Source organism: Macaca nemestrina, chromosome 8, assembly GCF_043159975.1.
Source record: "Macaca nemestrina isolate mMacNem1 chromosome 8, mMacNem.hap1, whole genome shotgun sequence".
Lineage (NCBI taxonomy): Eukaryota > Metazoa > Chordata > Mammalia > Primates > Cercopithecidae > Macaca > Macaca nemestrina.
Window position 1 is genome coordinate 132,523,465 of NC_092132.1, and position 18,010 is coordinate 132,541,474.

The window sequence follows — 18,010 nt, forward strand, 5'->3', positions numbered from 1 at the left end:
GTCTGGTGCCCCACCTCCCCAGTCTCCTGCCCTCAGGTCTGGTGCCCCACCTCCCCAAGGGTGAGCTGCAGGTGTCAAGCGGGGCTGGGGTCTCTGGTTCTGGCTCAGGAGTGGAAATTCCCAGAAGCAGCCTTAAAAGGAGGAGCCTCCCTCCAGGGGGCAGGGGTGGGCTTGGCTTGGAGCAGCTGATTGCTGGGAAGGAGGGGTTAAGTCTGTCCTGACCAGCAGCAAATACTGGGCGCAACAGATTGGGGGTCAGAGGTGGGTTGGCAGGTATAGATGGAGGTCTAGGAAAATCCCAATGGAGAGGTGCAAAAGCTGGCCTGAGACAGAGACTCAGAGAAGAGCTGGGTGTCCTGGCCTAAGCCCCTTTTCCTTGGGCTTCTGTAGTTCCATCTGAGAAATGAGGACAGGAATGCCTCAGGGTGTTGGGGGTTTAGTGTGAAATCAGCACACAGCAGACTTCAAGAGGTCTGTGTTCCGAGACCCAGCTCCACTCACCATTCTGCATCCCCTTCCTCCCAGTGCCTGTCCCTGGAGCCTCTCTGAGCTAGGAGCAGCTCAGAGTCCCCTCCCTGTGTCCCGTGTTCCTGAGCAGCTGCCTGGGATGAAGTGCCTACCAGCCTCTTCCCCTGACCTCCGGTCCCACATTGCTCGGTACAATGCCAGGGACTAGCCCATTTTGCCGATGAGAAAACTGAGGCACACTGGGAGGTGTTTGCTCAGAATGGCCCAGCTAGTGAATGGAATAGCCAGAATGGAAAAGTCCATCCTTCTTCTGTTCTGCATGGTTTGAGTTGCCACCCTCCAGATCCAGCCCCAAACCTGCTTCATTGTAGGGACACAGAAGCCTTCCTGGGTTTTCAGGATTAAAGGTGGAATCCGAGGTCCTGGAGACTGGTGAACAGAGAGCTCCATGCTGTTCCCTCCCTACAGAAAAGTGGATGATGGTGACTGCAGAAGATAGGAGGGCCTGGGGGTCTGCTTGGGGATCTCTGAGGGAAGACCCACTGTGAGTGAGCAGAGCTCAGGCCCCAGCTCTGGGCTCCCTGGAGTTCTCTGCGCGCCCAGGGTGGGAAGGGAAGGGGAAGTGGCGGATGTGGATTTATTTACCTAAAGAGATGACCAGGGGGGCGAAACTCTCACCTGTGGGTTCCTTCTCACCTTCCTGAGCTCCATCAATCCACAAAGTGGTCTGCCACCCCTGCCCCCATGCACTGACCAGTGCAGGCAGCTCCGGGCTCTCCTCTCCACAGGCTCTTCCTCGGGGACCCAGCCCAGGAGTGGGTGCAGCCTGAGCTTGTGTGGGGAGGGTGGGCGAGCCCTGGCCTTGCTTACCAGGGAGAGTCCGGGGATTTGGAATGAAACTCAAAGAACGTCAAAGCTAGAAGGGGTCTTAGGGATTCATCATTTGTTCCAACTTCCTCATTCCTTGGATGAGAGCCAGAGAGGGCAAGGGACTCGCCCAAAGCCTCACAGCTAGCTGGTGGCATGGCTGGGACAAGGCACCAGGTGCCCACGTGCCCACCTCTCTGCTTTCCCCCTGTGGATCCTTCGGGTCACTTTCGTTCCGCGTTCTTCCCATCATCTGCAGTCTGGGTTACACTCTGCCTCTTCGGGCAGCTCTGGCTCATTCCCTGAGAAACCTTCAACCTCACATCCACATCCTCACCAGCTCCCAACCCCCAGGCAGGGCATTAAAGAGAGCACAGACACGTGGAGGGGACAGCTCAGGCCTTGGGTTCCAGGGTGGAGGTGTCAGCTGGGGGCAAAAGTTGGGTGAGGGTTCCAATTTATGCTGTCGGGACTTACTGGCCATGGGGACAGTGGGAGCCACTCAAGGCCTCTGAGCCCAAGCACCTGGTTTCTATCCATGGGGACAGGGCCTGCTGTCACTGGCCAGCCCTCAGGCCAGCCTGGGTCTCCATGGTAACAGATGCCAGCAGACAAGCTGGGCCTCGGAGCTTAGCCAGGGGGTTAGCTCTGGGCATGGCTGGATGCCCTGTGTCATAGGCAAGACAGCTGTGGCTCCTTGTCCCTTCCGGTTGGGCACCTGCAAGCCTGGCCTTCTAACTTGGTGTGCTCCTTTACGCCCATGGGGAAGCCAGTGGTGGGCCCTGAGTGGGGAGGCAGCATGGAGCCCTTGATTTTATCACCCCCACCTTGCCCTGGTCCTTATATGCTGTGTGACCTGTGGCAAGTCCCTTCACTTCTCTGATTTCAGGTCCCAGTTTATAAAAAGGAAATGGCTACTACCAGGGATGCTGTCAAAACCACCGCCATCCACATCAGCTGAGATAAAGGACTCGCAGAAACGCAACAAGTGCCACAAGAATGGGGGCAGGGGCCCGTTTTGTGGTTTAGCCTCAGTTGACCTAAACTGTCAGACTTTCTCCTTTGACTGGAGTGAGCTGGGGGTAAGGGGGAGTGAAGAAGGGTGGAGTTTATTAACATTCATTGCTGGGGGGGTGGCGTTCAGGAGGTGATAAGGGAACTGAGAAGTAGCCTGGGCTGCTGTGGTTAATCCCCACCCCCTAGTGCCAAGTTCAACACCCCCCAGCTGGGGTCGTCTCACGCCTGCCTCTCCTAACAGCCCAGCTGGTGCAAACACAGAGCCCACCTGCAGGTCAGCCACTTGCCACCACCTGCTTGAGCCCAGCCCACCCTCTTCCTGCTGAAAAACAGAAGCGTTGGGGCAGGGGAAGGGTGAAGGGCAGAGGGCAAAGGGCGCTCTAGCAAGGAGGATGGAATTTTTGCAATTTTTTTTTTTGAGACCGGAGTTTCATTCTTGTTGTCCAGGCTGGAGTGCAATGGTATGATCTCAGCTCACCGTAACCTCCGTTTCCCAGGTTCAAGTGATTCTCCTGCCTCAGCCTCCTGAGTAGCTGGGATTACAGGTGCCCACCACCACGCCTGGCTAATTTTGTATTTTTAATAGAGACGGGGTTTCTCCATGTTGGTCAGGCTGGTCTCGAACTCCCGACCTCAGGTGATCCACCCACCTCGGCCTCCCAAAGTGCTGGGATTACAGGCGTGACCCACAGCACCCGGCCTCCACCTTTGCAGTTTATTTCCTACTGCCTGCTTGCAAATCAAAATCGAGTGATCACTGGTTTATCTGCTTGGGGCCAAATACATGCTTGGCTGTAGAGAGGCCTGGCTGTCCCTTGAGGACTACCATTACATGGTTGACTGACTTCTAACTCCTGCTCTCAGTTTACAAGACTTCGTAAACTGTGCACCGGCTCATGCCTCCCTCCCATCAGCAGAGTGGTCAAAATCCAGGGCTCTGGGGCCGGACTCCCTGGCTCCTCTGCCAGCCGTGTCACCTTGGGGCAACTTGTCTAACCTCTCTGTGCCACACTTTCCTCATCTGAGAAATGCTGCTGGGCCAGGTGTGGTGGCTCACACCTGTAATCCCAGCACTTTGGGCAGCCGAGGTAGAAGGATAGCTTGATGTCAGGAGTTTGAGACCAGCCGGGGCCATATAGTGAGACCCCCGTCTCTACAAAAATGTTAAAAAATGAGCTGGGTGTGGTGGTGTGTCCCTGTATTCCCAGCTACTTGAGGGGGCTGAAGCGGGAGGATATAGGTGGAACCCAGAGTTCTGGGCTGCAGTGAGCCATGATTGCGCCACTGCACTCCAACCTGGGTGACAGAGTATGACCCAGTTTCTAAAAAAAATTAAAAAAAAAAAAAGAAATGGAGCCAATCACAATCCCCTTAAGGCACGGTTATGAGGATTAAAGGAGTGGGTCGTGGGTATTAGCAGCTGTCACTGCAGCGATCCCCCTTCAAGTAGGTGTCTGCCTTGGACCTTTTGCATGCTGTGCTCCTGTTCCCAGGGACGTCCTCTGCCAGCTCCTTATGAAGTCCATTGGCCCCTTCTTGTCCATTGCCTCCTCCAGGAGACCTTCTCGCCAAACTGCTTCCCCCTGCCCCCCAAATTCACCTGTTCCACTCCCTTCAAAACACCGGCCAGTAACTGAAATGACTGTGTTGGGTTTTGTTTCCCTAAACTGTAAGTGACTTGAAGGTGAGGAGCTGGGTTTGTCTACCCCGGGTCACTGTGGATGAAACCAAGTTCGAAAAGCACCAGCTGCCCACATGGAGCAGTCCCCCACGTCACTCTCTGGACGACCTGAAGTTAGTAGTTTGTCCCCTTGTTGGAGGGTGGGACTCTGGGTGACCTGAAGTTAGTGGCTTGTCTGTTTGTTGGAGGGCGGGACAGCACCCACATCCATCTCATGGGGGTAGGAAACATGCAGGGAGAATGCCACCCTGGGCGGGCGCGGTGGCTCACATCTGTAATCCCAGCACTTTGGGAGGCCGAGGCGGGAGGATCTCTTGAGCCCAGGAGTTGGAGACCAGCCTGGGCAACATAACAAGACCCCCTGTCTCTACAAAAAAATTTAAAATTCATTGTGGTGTGGTGGCTCGCACCTGTAGTTCCAAGCTCTTTGGGAGACTGAGGTGGGAGGATTGCTTGAGCCCAGGAGGTCGAGGCTGCCGTGAGCTAAGACTGTGCCACTGCCCTCCAGCCTGGGCGACAAAGTGAGACCCTGTCTCTAAAAAAATGAAAAAAAAAAAAAATGAATACCACCCTGCCCTCTACTACCTCTGTCTCTGGTCTCAAGAGAAGCTATAGCTGGACAGGAGGCCCCAGCCTGGCTGTTGACTTTCCCAGGCAGGTGTTCAAAGAGCTCCGACCTCCTGGGCCCCATACCTGGGGATCCTAGGCAGGATGGCAGGACCAGCTCCCCACTGGTTCACTTCAGGCCTGGCCCCTGAGGGTGCTGGGGAGGGGCAGGGAGAAGCCAGCAGAGGCGCTACATGGATAACCCCGAGTGGGAGGCCCATCTGTGTGTTTGCCTGCTCCAGGGACTGCGCCAGCGTCACCCACGTCTGAACAGTCCTCCAGAGTGCCCTCTGCACACCGGGGAGAGGGTGGGGGTCCCCCACCCCATTTTCCAGTCCTCTTGACCTCGCCCCTATGCTTGACTGAGGCCGGCTTGATAGCATGTGGGGCTTGGTGCCTCTGTAAAGCTCATCCCGTCTACCCCACCTCAAAGGTTTCCTTGAGGGTGCGGGCCTCTGGCTCCTGCCTGACCCAGATCTGCACACGCGGGAGGTGCCTGTAAGAGCTGGCCCCTAACAGAAGCAAGCAGGAAGAATGCATGTCCCTGAGGTCCCTATAGATGCTCTGCACACAGTAGCTGCCTGACAGGAGTATGGTCGGGAGAAGACCGTGGGCACTGGCCCCCTAGGGCAAGGCCCTTTCTGGTAGCTTGAGCCTCTGTAGCCCTTGGGTGCCTATAAACCTAGCCCTGCCCAGAGGGAGTGTGCGGGCTGCAAATCCACCTGACACTCAGCTCAGCAGAAGGCAGACTCTAGGCTCTTCCCTTGCCACTGGGGGAGAATTGGGGGTGCCGAGAAGGAGGGACACAGCAGGCTCAAGCCGCGGGGGCTGGGTACAGCGAGGCGGGTATGACCTCAGGGCCCGGGTGCACTGGTTCAAGGCTGCCCTCTGCCGGGCACTTGGGCTGGCGCCGCGGACAAGGAGGCCGGCTCCAGGGAAGAGAAGGGAAGTCCTGACTAGGCAACTTTATTGTGACCCCGAGGTGGGGCTCTTCACTGGGGCTCTCCTGAAAGCGGAGAGTTGGGGGTGAGGGGCTCTCATGTTGCCCCTACAACACCGCTGTCACATTCAGACACAGATGGAGGGTCCGGGCAGGGGCACCCTGTGCCCGCAGCACAGTCCAGGGAAGGCCCACTTTGCACTGTGGCCCCCAAAGCGTGGCCCCTCATTTCTTGAATCCTGGCTTCTTGGGTCTGGCTGTGGCTTTGGCCTGTGGAGGGAAGGCAGGGCTCCAGGGTCCCATTCCCTTCTCCATACCAGGCAGCCCCCCCAGAAAATACCCGCCTGTCTCAGGGGCCACAGCCCCCGGTCCTACTCACCTTTTTCGCAGGGCTCTTGTCTCTAACGCTGGCTCTGCAACAGGGTGGAGTGGAGCAGGAGTGGGATGGGGGTCAGGGAGAGAGCTCAGCTCCAGACCCGTGGCGGGGCCCTCCCAGTGCCCACCCTGGAAAGCAAGCCTGGCTGCTTCTCCTGGGGACCACTCGGACTCTTTAAACAAAGGGGTGTGCGTGTGTGCATGCACACGCACATGTGTTTTCCTTAGGCTTCTATCTTCATTTGGTTATCACAAATGTCTTTTGTTTTGTTTTGTTTTTGAGATGGAGTCTGGCTCTGTTGCCCAGGCTACAGTACAGTGACACCATCACAGCTCACTGCAGCCTCCTGGGCTCAAGTGATCCTCCTGCCTCAGCCTCCTGAGTAGCTGGGACTGCAGGTGTGCACCACCACACCTGGCCCACAAATGTCTTTTTCATTATAAAATATTAACCATTTTGTACAAAATATAGCAAATAGACAAGAAAATACGTTAGTTAGAGTTTTCTTTACTGCCCACACTAAACATTCTGGTGTATTTTCTTTCAGGGTTATTATTTTTTTTTGGTCAAACTTTTTTTTTTTTTGAGATGGAGTCTTGCTGTGTTGCCCAGGCTGGAGTGCAGTGGTGTGATCTTGGCTCACTGCATCCTTCGCATTCCAGGTTTAAGTAATTCTCCTGCCTCAGCCTCCTGAGTAGCTGAGATTACAGGCACATGCCACCACGCCCAGCTAAATTTTGTATTTTCAGTAGAGACAGGGTTTTGCTATGTTGGCAAGGCTGGTCTTGAACTCCTGACCTCAAGTGAGTCTCCCACCTTGACTTCCCAAAGTGCTGGAATTACAGGTGTGAGCCACCATGCCCAGCCTGGTCAAACTCTTAAAAAAAAATGTGTGAAATAAAATAAAAATGACTTTATATCCTGCTCTATGAACTATCAATATTCTTGTCAGGTGCAGAGTTCACACTTGTAATTCCAGTGGTTTGGGAGGCTGAGGCAGGAGGATTGTGTGAGGCCAGGAGTTTGAGATCAGCTTGGGCAACAAAGACCCTGTCTCTACACAAAACTTAAAAGTTAGCCATGCATAGTGGCACGTGCCTATAGTCCTAGCTACTTGGAAAGCTGAGGTGGGAGGATCACTTGAGCCCAGGAAGTGAAGGCTGCAGTGAGCCATGATTGTGCCATCACACTCCAGCTTGGGTGGCAGAGCAAAACCCTGTCTCATTAAACAAATAAACCAAAACCATACACATACTTTCCAGGTTGCTATATTTTTCATAAGCATTATTAATATTCCATTGAGAAAAGAGATGTAGTTTAGTCAATTGTTACATTGGTAGACATTTAGAATGCTTCCATTTTTTCACTATTTGAATAATGCCATGATAAGCATCTTTTTTTAATTTTGTTTTTTGAGACTGAGTCTCGCTGTGTCATCCAGGCTGGAGTGCCGTGGCACAATCTCGGCTCACTGCAACTTTTCCCTGGGCTCAAGCAATTCTCATGCCTCAGCCTCCTGAGTAGTTGGAATTACAGGCACGCCACCAGGCCTGGCTAATTTTTGTATTTTTAGTAAACACAGGGTTTCATCATGTTGACCAAGCTAGTCTCGAGCTCCTGATCTCAAGTGATCCGCCTGCCTTGGCATCCCAAAGTGCCGGGATTACAGGCACGAGCCACTGTGCCCAGCCATGAGAAATATCTTAGTGCAGATAATTTCCCCTGAATTTTGGATGGAATTCTGTGGAAGGAATTGCCTTCAGTGGAATTAGGTCCCAAGATAAGAATGTTATAATGCTTTTCCAGAAAGGTGATGCCACCCTCCAGAACTTCCATACCCGTGTGCCTGCGTGTGCAGGTATATGCACCGTGTGTACATTTGTACGCGCACATGCCAACAGCACAGTATTCTAACACTGTATATCTCAGCTAAGAGACTTCGGCTAATTTAACAGGTAGGAAGAGTTACCTTGTTTCCTCTTGTTCTTTTTCCAGCTTTTTTTTCTGGGAACCAAAAAACAGTTTATTAGGAGAGTTAGGACAAAGTCCAGAGCCAGAACAGATTCCCAAGGTCCACAAGGTTCCCGCTGAGCACCTGGCCAGAACTAGCCAAGGTGGCCTTGGCCCATCCTGCACACTCAGCTTGGGAGGCTGGCCCAGGCTCCCGGTGGCCCATCCCTCTGAGGTGCTTCTGTAGGGGCACCACTTCCTTCCAAACAGCCACACTCCTTCCCCCACCTTAGCCACGCTCGTCTGCTTCTGGGGCACCAGCCTTTTGACTTGTTTGACAGGGCTTTCCTCCTCCAGAGATACATCTGCATCCTCATCCTCATCATCTTCCTCCTCTTCTTCCTCCTCCTCCCCTTCTTCCTCCTCCTCCTCCTCCCAGGTTAGGTCTGATGCTTCTGTGATAGCATGGGAAAGGGGGCAAGGGCACAGCTTCAGAGTTACAGAATCTCGATGCCCACCTCCCATTCTGTGATCCATGTTGCTCCAAGCACTGCCCTGGAGGAATCCTAGTCTGGAGTTAACAGTGGTTACCTGCCTGCCACCTGTACAGGGCGGCACCCTTTCTGGCCCTCTTGACAGTGGGGGCCAGGGTAGGGTAGGGGGTCTAGGAAAGCCCTCCAGAGGGCTGGGGTGGTAGAAAGAGGGCAGGGGAAGTGGCTGTGGCTGGGTAGGAGGGGGATTCATATTGGCAAGGGCTGGGGTCAAGGCTAAAGGTAGGCAGAGTGGGGGAGGAAGAGGAGGGAGAAGGGGAAAGAATCTAAAGCAAATAGCTAATGAACTGAAACTTTATCCTAAGACAAGTGGGACCTGCCAAGGCTTTTTAGCATAATCATAATTATGAATGAGGCATAATCATACAGAAAAGAGGGCCAGTTGAAGGGATTTTGAAGGAGTCAGCATCATGCTGCATTGCTACAGTCCGCGTTGCTGTGGTCTGCATCACTGCAGCAGCCACATCCTGAACAGTGGCTCCCTAGTACGGGGTATTACGCTGAGTACTTTTCCTGAATATCCCATTTATTCTTCACAACTGCTCTTTGAAGTTTACAAGCGAGGGGCTGCAGCCTACAGAGGTCATAGCGGGTAAAGAAGAACAGGGACCAGCGCCCTTGCCTTCCAGTCCAGGCTGCTGGTCGTGATGTTGCCTTTGTGGATTTTCTCCCAAAACTCAAGAATCCCTCCAGGGTTTGAATAGCTAGTATATCTCGAGCCCCTGCCTGGCACGGTACTCTCAGACCTTCCTGAGCCCGGGTTCTGACTTACCATAACGTTCCTGGCCACAGAGGAACACGGGTCCTGAGCCAGCCCGGAGTTGGAAAGTAACTGGGGGAGAAAGCTGCACTCCTACCATGGTGACCTGCAGCGGGAGGAAGCAGAGAAGAGAGGGCCACTTAGGCCTGGCACCTCTCGGGGGCTGGCCTCAGGCAGAAATACTGAGTTGATTTCCATCCCCAAACCCTACACACTACTCATGGATTGTGTGGACCTTACTGTGTTCTCAGCCCTGTACCCCCCTGCTGAGGTGGGCTCTGTCCAAGAATCTGAACCTGGTAATCCCATTCTTGCTAGGCTCACAGATGGGCCTCCAAGCTGAAAGGCAGCTGTCGATAGGGAAGTCTGATTGCTATGGGCTAAATTACAGCTGTTCCCCCATCCTCCAAATTCCTACGTTGAAGCCCTATTCTCCACTGTGATAGTATTTAGAAATGGGGGCCTTGGGAGGTCATTAGGTTTGGGGTCATGAGGGCGGGACCCTCATGATAGAACTAGTACCTTTATAGTAAGAGACACTAGAGAACTCACTCACTCTCTTTCTCTCCACTCTCCTGCCCCACATGTGAACACATAGCAAGAAGGCTGCCATCTGCAACCCAGGGAGAGGACCCTTACCAGAACCCAACCATGCCGGCCCCCTGATCTCAGACCTCAAGCCTCCAGAACTGTGAGAAAACGTCTGTTGCTAAAGCCCTCCAGTCTGTGGTATTTTGTTATAGCAACTTGGGCAGACTGAGACACTCATCAAATGAGAAAGCAGATTCACGATTTTATGTACAGTACTACTTTCTTTTTTCACATCAGACAGGTAATGTGCCAACTCGTAACCAGGTTTGTGGGAGGCACATCTTATGCACAAGTGTGAAACCCCAATCATCACACTTTTAAATGACAAGAGCCTCTATGGTACTTTTGTCTTATGCATAATGTATGGATATACATAATAAAGGTTTTGGCTGGGCGAAGTGGCTCACACCTGTAATCCCAGCACTTTGGGAGGCCGAGGTGGGTGGATCACGAGGTCAGGAGACTGAGACCATCCTGGCTAACACAGTGAAACCCTGTCTCTACTAAAAATACAAAAAATTAGCCAGACGTGGTGGTGGGCACCTGTAGTCCCACCTACTTGGAAGGCTGAGGCAGGAGAATGGCATGAACCCGGGAGGTGGAGCTTGCGGTGAGCTGAGATCGCGCCACCGCACTCCAGCCTGGGCGACAGAGCGAGACTCTGTCTCCAAAAAAAAAAAAAAGAAAAGAAAAGAAAAAAGAAATGAAGAGAGGCGGGTACAGGAGCTGGTGTGCAGCAACTGAAGGGAAATGGGCCTGAAAATAGCCAGGACTTTTCACTTCAGAGCTCACACACAGGCCAGGCACGGTGGCTCATGCCCGTAATCCCAGCACTTTGGGAGGCTGAGGCAGGCGGATAACTTGAGATTAGAAGTTTGAGACCAGCCTGGCCAATATGGTGAAACCCTGTTTCTACTAAAAATACAAAAATTAGCCAGGTATGGTGGTGCACACCTGTAATCCCAGCTACTCAGGGGGCTGAGGCAGGAGAACTGCTTGAACCCAGGAAGCAGAGGTTGCAGTGAGCCGAGATTGTGCCACTGCATGCCAGCCTGGGCGACAGAACGAGACTCTGTCTTTAAAAAATACAACAAAGCAACACAAAAAACCTCACAGACAGGAGACAAGGCCTCGGGCTCAGGCGAGAAGGAGAGTTGCAGCTGAGACCACCATGGGGAGGCTAGGACCCACAAGGGCTGTACCCTTAGTAAAAGGCCCAAGGTAAGTGTTGAGGATTGCAGACTAAAAAGCCCAAACCAGCCCTCTTCCCCTCGAAAATGAAAAAGAAAAATCAAAACCCTAGCCACCATAAAAGGAAGCTAACAAGGAAGCATGAATGGAAATAAAAGAAGCCTCCAGTGAGAGCCCACGACCCACAGCTGCGCCTCTCACTTACGGGGTCTGAATTTACTCAGTGAGTACTGCCAAGCCAAGAAATGTATAGAAAATCCCAAGCTTATGATATTCCTGAGGTAAATGGCAGAAGCAAACACGAAACCACTCTGTTGGGACACTCTCCAAACTCAGGCCACATCGAATTCTTTTGGAAAACAACAAAATAAACTAAAGATGAGCTCACCGTATAAAATTACAAAACATACAAGAAACAATCCAGCTAGAGTCAACAGAAAGAAATCAAGTGACTGCAGACTAGCCCAACCAAGACCTTAGAACCCCAATCTAAAAAAATATCAGATAAAGCTGGGTGTGGTGGTGCATGCCTGTAGCCCAGGCTACTCGGGAGGCTGAGGCAGGAAGATGGCTTGAACTCAGAAGTTCAAGACTGCAGTGAGCTATGATTGCACCACTGCACTCCAGACCGGGAGACAGAGCAAGATCTTGTCTCTAAAACATGTATATACACAAATATGTATGTGTGTGTGTGTGTGTGTATATATATATATAAGTTTAAAACCAAGTAAATGTAAAAGTAGGAATCATTATCATAAGAACAAGACATTATGAACAAGAAAAAGAACCAAATGCAGCTTTCTAGATATAAAAAACCGGAAGCTGAGGATGGGCGTGGTGACTCATGCCTATAATCCCAGCGCTTTGAGAGGCCAAGGTGGGAGGATCGCTTGAGGTCAGAATTTAGAAACCAGTCTGGATAACATAGTGAGACTCCAGCTCTACAAAAAAAATAATAATAGCCGGGCATGATGGCTTGTGCCTGTAGTCCCAGCTACTCAGGAGGCTGAAGGGGAGGATCACTTGAGCCCAGGAGTTTGAGGCTGCAGTGAGCCATGATCAGGCCATTGCACTCCAACCTGGGCAACAGAGCAAGACCTTGTCTTTTTTAAAACAAAAACAAAAGAAAACCTCAACAAATGATTAAAAAGAAGAATAAAGCAGCAGAAGCAGAATTAGTATGATCAACAATACTGTGAAGGAATTACCAAATATAAGGCACAGAGGGAGAGATTTAAAGAAACATGAAAGAAAAGCTAACACGGGGGACAGAGTGAGAAGGCCCAACATATATCTAATTGGAAAAGGAACTCGAGAGACTGGAAGACAGTCAATATTCAAAGGGAAAACAACCAAGAATTTTCCAGAATTGATCAAAGACATAGATCCTCATACCTGAAAACCTAAGTCCTGAACAGATAAATAAAAATAAATCTACACCTTAACATATCATGGTAAAACTATAGAAAATAAAAACGACCGGGTGCAGTGGCTCAAGCCTGGAATCCCAGCACTTTGGGAGGCTGAGACGGGCGGATCACGAGGTCAGGAGATCAAGACCATCCTGGCTAACACGGTGAAACCCCGTCTCTACTAAAAAATACAAAAAACTGGCCGGGCGCGGTGGCTCAAGCCTGTAATCCCAGCACTTTGGGAGGCCGAGACGGGCGGATCACGAGGTCAGGAGATCGAGACCATCCTGGCTAACACGGTGAAACCCCGTCTCTACTAAAAAATACAAAAAACTAGCCGGGCGAGGTGGCGGGCGCCTGTAGTCCCAGCTACTCGGGAGGCTGAGGCAGGAGAATGGCGTGAACCCGGGAGGCGGAGCTTGCAGTGAGCTGAGATCCGGCCACTGCACTCCAGCCTGGGCGGCAGAGCGAGACTCCGTCTCAAAAAAAACAAAAAACAAACAAACAAACAAAAAAAACAAAAAACTAGCCGGGCGAGGTGGCGGGCGCCTGTAGTCCCAGCTATTCGGGAGGCTGAGGCAGGAGAATGGCGTGAACCCGGGAGGCGGAGCTTGCAGTGAGCTGAGATCAGGCCACTGCACTCCAGCCTGGGCGACAGAGCGAGACTCCATCTCAAAAAAAAAATAAATAAATAAAAAGAAAATAAAAACAAAAGACATTGCCTTAAAATAAACCAGAAAGGAAAGACATCTCCAAAAAGGAAATAATCAGACAGATTGAGGATTTCAACAGCAACATTGGGAACCAGAATAGAACAGCTTCAAAGCTGAAGGAAACTCTCGACCTAGAATTATATACACAGTCAAACCATCGTGAAGGAATGAGGGCATAATCATGATATTTCCAGACAAAGCCTGAGTAAGTTTACTATTCTCAGGCTCACTAAAGTGTGTTTCTAAAAAAGATAAATTAAATCAAGAAGGAAGAAGTGGGTGCAAGAAGCAGTGGTAACCAAACTCACTGGTAAACAAAGTAAACCTACCTAAGAATTAACTGGAAAATACAATAGTACTAGTAATGAGTAGTGTTGAGCAAGTTGACAAGTTGGAGCTAGAACACTAGATAATAATATTGAAGTTAAAAAGATGAGAATCACCGGCTGGGCGCGGTGGCTCAAGCCTGTAATCCCAGCACTTTGGGAGGCCGAGATGGGTGGATCACGAGGTCAGGAGATGGAGACCATCCTGGCTAACACGGTGAAACCCCGTCTCTACTAAAAAATACAAAAAACTAGCCAGGCGAGGTGGCGGGTGCCTGTAGTCCCAGCTACTCGGGAGGCTGAGGCAGGAGAATGGCGTAAACCCGGGAGGCGGAGCGTGCAGTGAGCTGAGATCCAGCCACTGCACTCCAGCCTGGGTGACAGAGCAAGACTCCATCTCAAAAAATAAATAAATAAATTAATTAATTAATAAAAAGATGAGAATCAGGCCAGGTGCGGTGGTTCACACCTATAATCCCAGAACTTTGGGAGGCCAAGGCAGGCAGATCACCTGAGGTCAGGAGTTCAAGACCAGCCTGGCCAACATGGTGAAACCCTGTCTGTACTAAAAACACAAAAATTAGCTGGGCATCGTGGTGCATACCTGTAATCCCAGCTACTCGGGAGGCTGAGGCAGGAGAATCACCTGAACCTCGGAGGTGGAGGTTGCAGTGAGCCAAGATTGTACCACTGCAATCTAGTCTGGGCAACAGAGTGAGACTCCATTTCGAAAATAAAAAAATAAAAAGAGGAGAATCAGAAAACCTCCTTGGATTGTCTGGGAGGAAATAAAACATTAATTTTAAACTTTGAGTCATGCATGATTGTTAAAAAAATTAAAGATAACCAGTAAAAAATTAGAATGAGATTCTATGACTTCCAAACCAGTGAGAAGGGGAAAAGAAACTTTAATTAATCTCATAAATTATAGGAAAAGGAGAAGAAAATAAAAAAGCAAAGAAAGTAGGGGTACAAAGTACATGCCACAAATCCAATTCCATCAGCAATTGCAATGAATACAGACTATACTGGCCAGCTAGAACAAAATCTAGCTACATACTGTGTAAAAGATACATACCTGGAACATAAGACATAAAACACATCTGAAACAGAGAGGTAGCTGAGGCCAGAACACAAAGGCTCCGAAGCAGGCCGTAATACACTCTGGGCTCTTATTCTAAGTGAGAGAGAGCCATGACTTAAGTGTTCTAGTGGAGAAGCCACATGATCTGACCTGTGTTTAAAAGGATCTTTTTGGCCAGGCACAGTGGCTCACGCCTGTAATCCCAGCACTTTGGGAGGCCAAGGCAAGTGGATGACTTGAGGTCAGAAGTTCAAGACCAGCCTGGCCAACATGGTGAAACCCCATCTTTACTAAAAATACAAAACCACCACCACCACCACCACCACCTCAGCTGGGTGTGGTGGGGAGCTCCTGTTGTCCCAGCTACTAGGGAGGTGGAGGTTGCAGTGAGCCGAGATTGCGCCACTGCACTCCAGCCTGGGTGTCAGAGCGAGACTCTGTCTCAAAAAAAAAAAAAAAAAAAAAAGATCTTTTTGGCAACTATGTGGAGCACAGACCAGGAAACTTTCTGTAAAGAGCCAGAAGGTAATATTTTAGGCTTGCAAACCATATGGTCTCCATGGAGACTACTCAAATCTGCTGTTATGGAGGAAAAGCAGCCATGGACAGGGTACAAATGAATGAGTGTGGCTGTGTTCCCAGTAAAACTACTTACAAAAACAGGCAGCGGGCTAGATTCAAGCTCTCTAGTTTGCCTACCCTGGAATAGACTACAGGGGACCATGTGATGGTAGGAAGGCCCAGCAATTAGAATGGAGCCACAGACAACTGTCACCTATACCGGAGTAGCAGGGAAGATGATGAGATGTGGTCCATCGGGGTATAAGATGGAGGCAGAGATGACAGGACTGCTGGTAGATCAGATATGGGCATGGGAAAAAAGACGGGTTGGCTGGGTGTGGTGGCTCATGCCTGTAATCCCAGCACTTTGGGAGGCCAAGGTAGGTACATCACCTGAGGTCAGGAGTTTGAGACCAGCCTGACCAACATGGCAAAACCCCATCTCTACTAAAAATAAAAAAATTAGCCGGACGTAGTGGAACATGCCTGTAATCCCAGCTACTTGGGAGGCTAAGACGGGAGAATTGCTTGAACCTGGGAGGCGGGGGTTGCAGTGAGCTGAGATCGCACCATTGTGCTCCAGCCTGGGTGACAGAGTGAGACTCCATCTCAAAAAAAAAAAAAAAAAAAGAAAGAAAAGGAAAAACTGCCATTATTCAATTATTATATGCATAGAAAACTTGAGACGAATTATTAGAAACTACAGAATTTCTGGATACACAACCAATATGTAGATCGACCATGTTCCTGTTACTAGCAGTGAATGGTTTAAAGCAGCAGTCTCCAACCTTTTTAGCACCAGGGAACGGTTTCCTCGAAGACAATTTTTGCATGGATGGGGTGGGAGTAGGGGGTGGTTTTGGGATGAAACTGCTCCACCTCAGATCAGGCAATCGATTCTTATAAGAAGCATGCAACCTAGACCCCTTGCACGCACAGCTTACAATAGGGTTCATGCTCCTCTGAGAATCTAATGCCACTCTGATCTGATGGGAGGCGGGGCTCAGGGGTAATGCTGGCTAGCTGGCTGCTCACCTCCTGCTGTGCCGCGGGCTCCTAACAGGCCACAGACAGATTCTGGTCCTTGGCCCGGTGGTTGGGGACCCCTGATTTAAAGTGTAATTTTTGCAGACAGCTTAACTTGCCTAAGGTCACACAGCTCTAGGAAGGGGTGAGCTGGGCTGGACCCCAGCTTTCTGCATGGGCTGTGCTACCTCCCTGGCATGGCTCACTTCTGTAGGGTGAATGAACCCTCGTGTGTGTCCATCCCCACCCAAGGGTGAGGGTGAGGGTGAGGCTGGGGCTGGCAGCAGTTTTCCTGCCAGCAGGGAAAGGCCCACCATGGGGAGGACTGAGGCCTGGAGCGAGGCAATGGTGACCGGCTGCATCTTCTTGTCCTCCTGGTTTGCTGGGGGCAGGATCTCCACGCGATGCATCTCTTCTTTGGCTTTCTCTCCCAAGCAAATCTGCGCGGGTTTGAAAATAGACAGAGGCCCCTCATCACCCTGAGGGCAGACGGGAGAAACCCATAGTCCTCTGTTGGGACCAGAAAGTCTCCGGACTCCATCCTCCTCCCCTCTTTTGGGAACACCGACCGTATGAAGCAACAGCCTGCAGTTCTGCTTCCCCTCCAGCTGGGGTCTGAAGGTCCAAGTCCGCCTCTCCTGACTGAGTTCGCAGCCTGCGGAGGAGAAAGGGAGGGAAGTGGGGCCCTCTATTCGTTCCCGAGGGAGGGGCTCACCTGGGCCCCAAGCTGCCGCGCACCGGAGGTGGGGCGTGGCTCTGGGAAGTAGCCTGAGTTCCCACTCACCCCAGAGCACGGTCGTCACTGCCTTTTCCTCCGTGCTGCTGGCGCTACTGAGATTCATGGCTGCGGGCGGAGAAGCAGGGTGGCCGGGCAGCTGCAAGGAGGGCGCCCGCGTGAGGCCTTGCTCCCTGACCCTGACCCTCGACTGGAGGATGCCAGAGGCCGGCAGGCATCGGCAGATACTGAGGCGTCGCTCGCGGCTGGAGAGCGCCCGCCACGGTCAAGGGCTCACCGCCAACTCCTGGAGGACGAGTACCCACCTCCCAGCGGGGCGCGCAGCCCGGGGCTCGGCCGGGCGCGGAGAGGACCGCCGGACTCACGCGAGAGGGAGCTGTCCACCGAGCCCAGGCTTGAAAGCCCGCGGGGAGGTCACCTGGCTGCGCTTGGGCCTAACTCAAAAGCCTCTGTGCACCTCCACCAGGCGCAGAGAAAGGGGTGTGCGCGCGGCTTAGGTCCCAGCTCCCCCCACTCAGCCTTACTGTCGCTGCTTCGCGCGGGGCCAGTCACGCCATTGGCGCTCCCGGAGCGCAGCGCAACCTCATCCCCGCTGGCCGGAGGGCTGCTGCCCAAGGCCGGGCTAAGAAGCCTTGGAAGGGGAAGGGCAGGTGTCCAATCAGCCGCAAAGAAGCCGCCTGCCTCTCCCCTTCCCTTCTCCCATTGTTTCCTCCTCTGCGCGGTAGAATCACCTGGAGGGCTGTTAATGTGCGCATCGCTGCGCCCCACTCCACAGCTGCCCTTGGCGTGGGTCTGGGTGGGGCCGAGGGAATTTGCTTTTCTAACCGGTTCCCAGGTGAAACTGATGATGCCGGCCCAGGACCCTTCGTGAGAACCGCTGTCCGAGCCAAAGAGGACCCGCCGAGGCCTACTGGCGACCCCTCCCCAGCCCACGGAGAGGAAACCTTAGCCCAACTTAGGAAGGGAGGCCTGCAGCTGGCAGGAAGCGGCAGTTAGAAGCGCTCCTTGTTCGTTGCCTTTCTTCCTTGCCTTTCCCTATGCCTTATACAGCGTGGGCCTTTCCTAAGGCCCAGACAGCCCGTCCTTCCAGTCTCCAATGAGAGAGAGCGAGCCCTGTCTCCAGAACGGTGAGATCTCCCGCGGAGAGCCACAGC

General features: G+C 52.0%; 1 protein-coding gene and 1 non-coding gene across 3 annotated transcripts; both read right to left on the bottom strand.

The window, feature by feature from the left end:
• Positions 1 to 4: 4 nt before the first annotated feature.
• LOC105482096 (nucleophosmin/nucleoplasmin 2) lies at positions 5 to 18,010 on the bottom strand. Of its 2 annotated transcripts, none has more exons than XM_011742040.3 (9): positions 17,588 to 18,010; positions 16,905 to 16,995; positions 16,690 to 16,775; positions 16,435 to 16,560; positions 9,229 to 9,322; positions 8,194 to 8,360; positions 7,925 to 7,959; positions 5,959 to 5,992; positions 5 to 930 (listed from the first exon to the last, which is right to left on the bottom strand). In XM_011742040.3, the coding sequence occupies exons 1-9, from the start codon at positions 17,609 to 17,611 to the stop codon at positions 673 to 675; spliced, it is 915 nt and encodes a 304-aa protein (XP_011740342.1). In that variant the 5' UTR covers positions 17,612 to 18,010; the 3' UTR covers positions 5 to 672. The 2 variants fall into 2 exon arrangements, with proteins under 2 accessions (XP_011740342.1, XP_011740343.1); XM_011742041.3 differs by lacking the exon at positions 5 to 930 and adding an exon at positions 5,590 to 5,849 and having other exon boundaries at positions 17,588 to 18,001.
• Positions 10,039 to 10,141, bottom strand: LOC112426718 (small nucleolar RNA U13). Its single transcript, XR_003018125.1, has one exon. It is a non-coding gene; the product is annotated as a small nucleolar RNA U13 (small nucleolar RNA).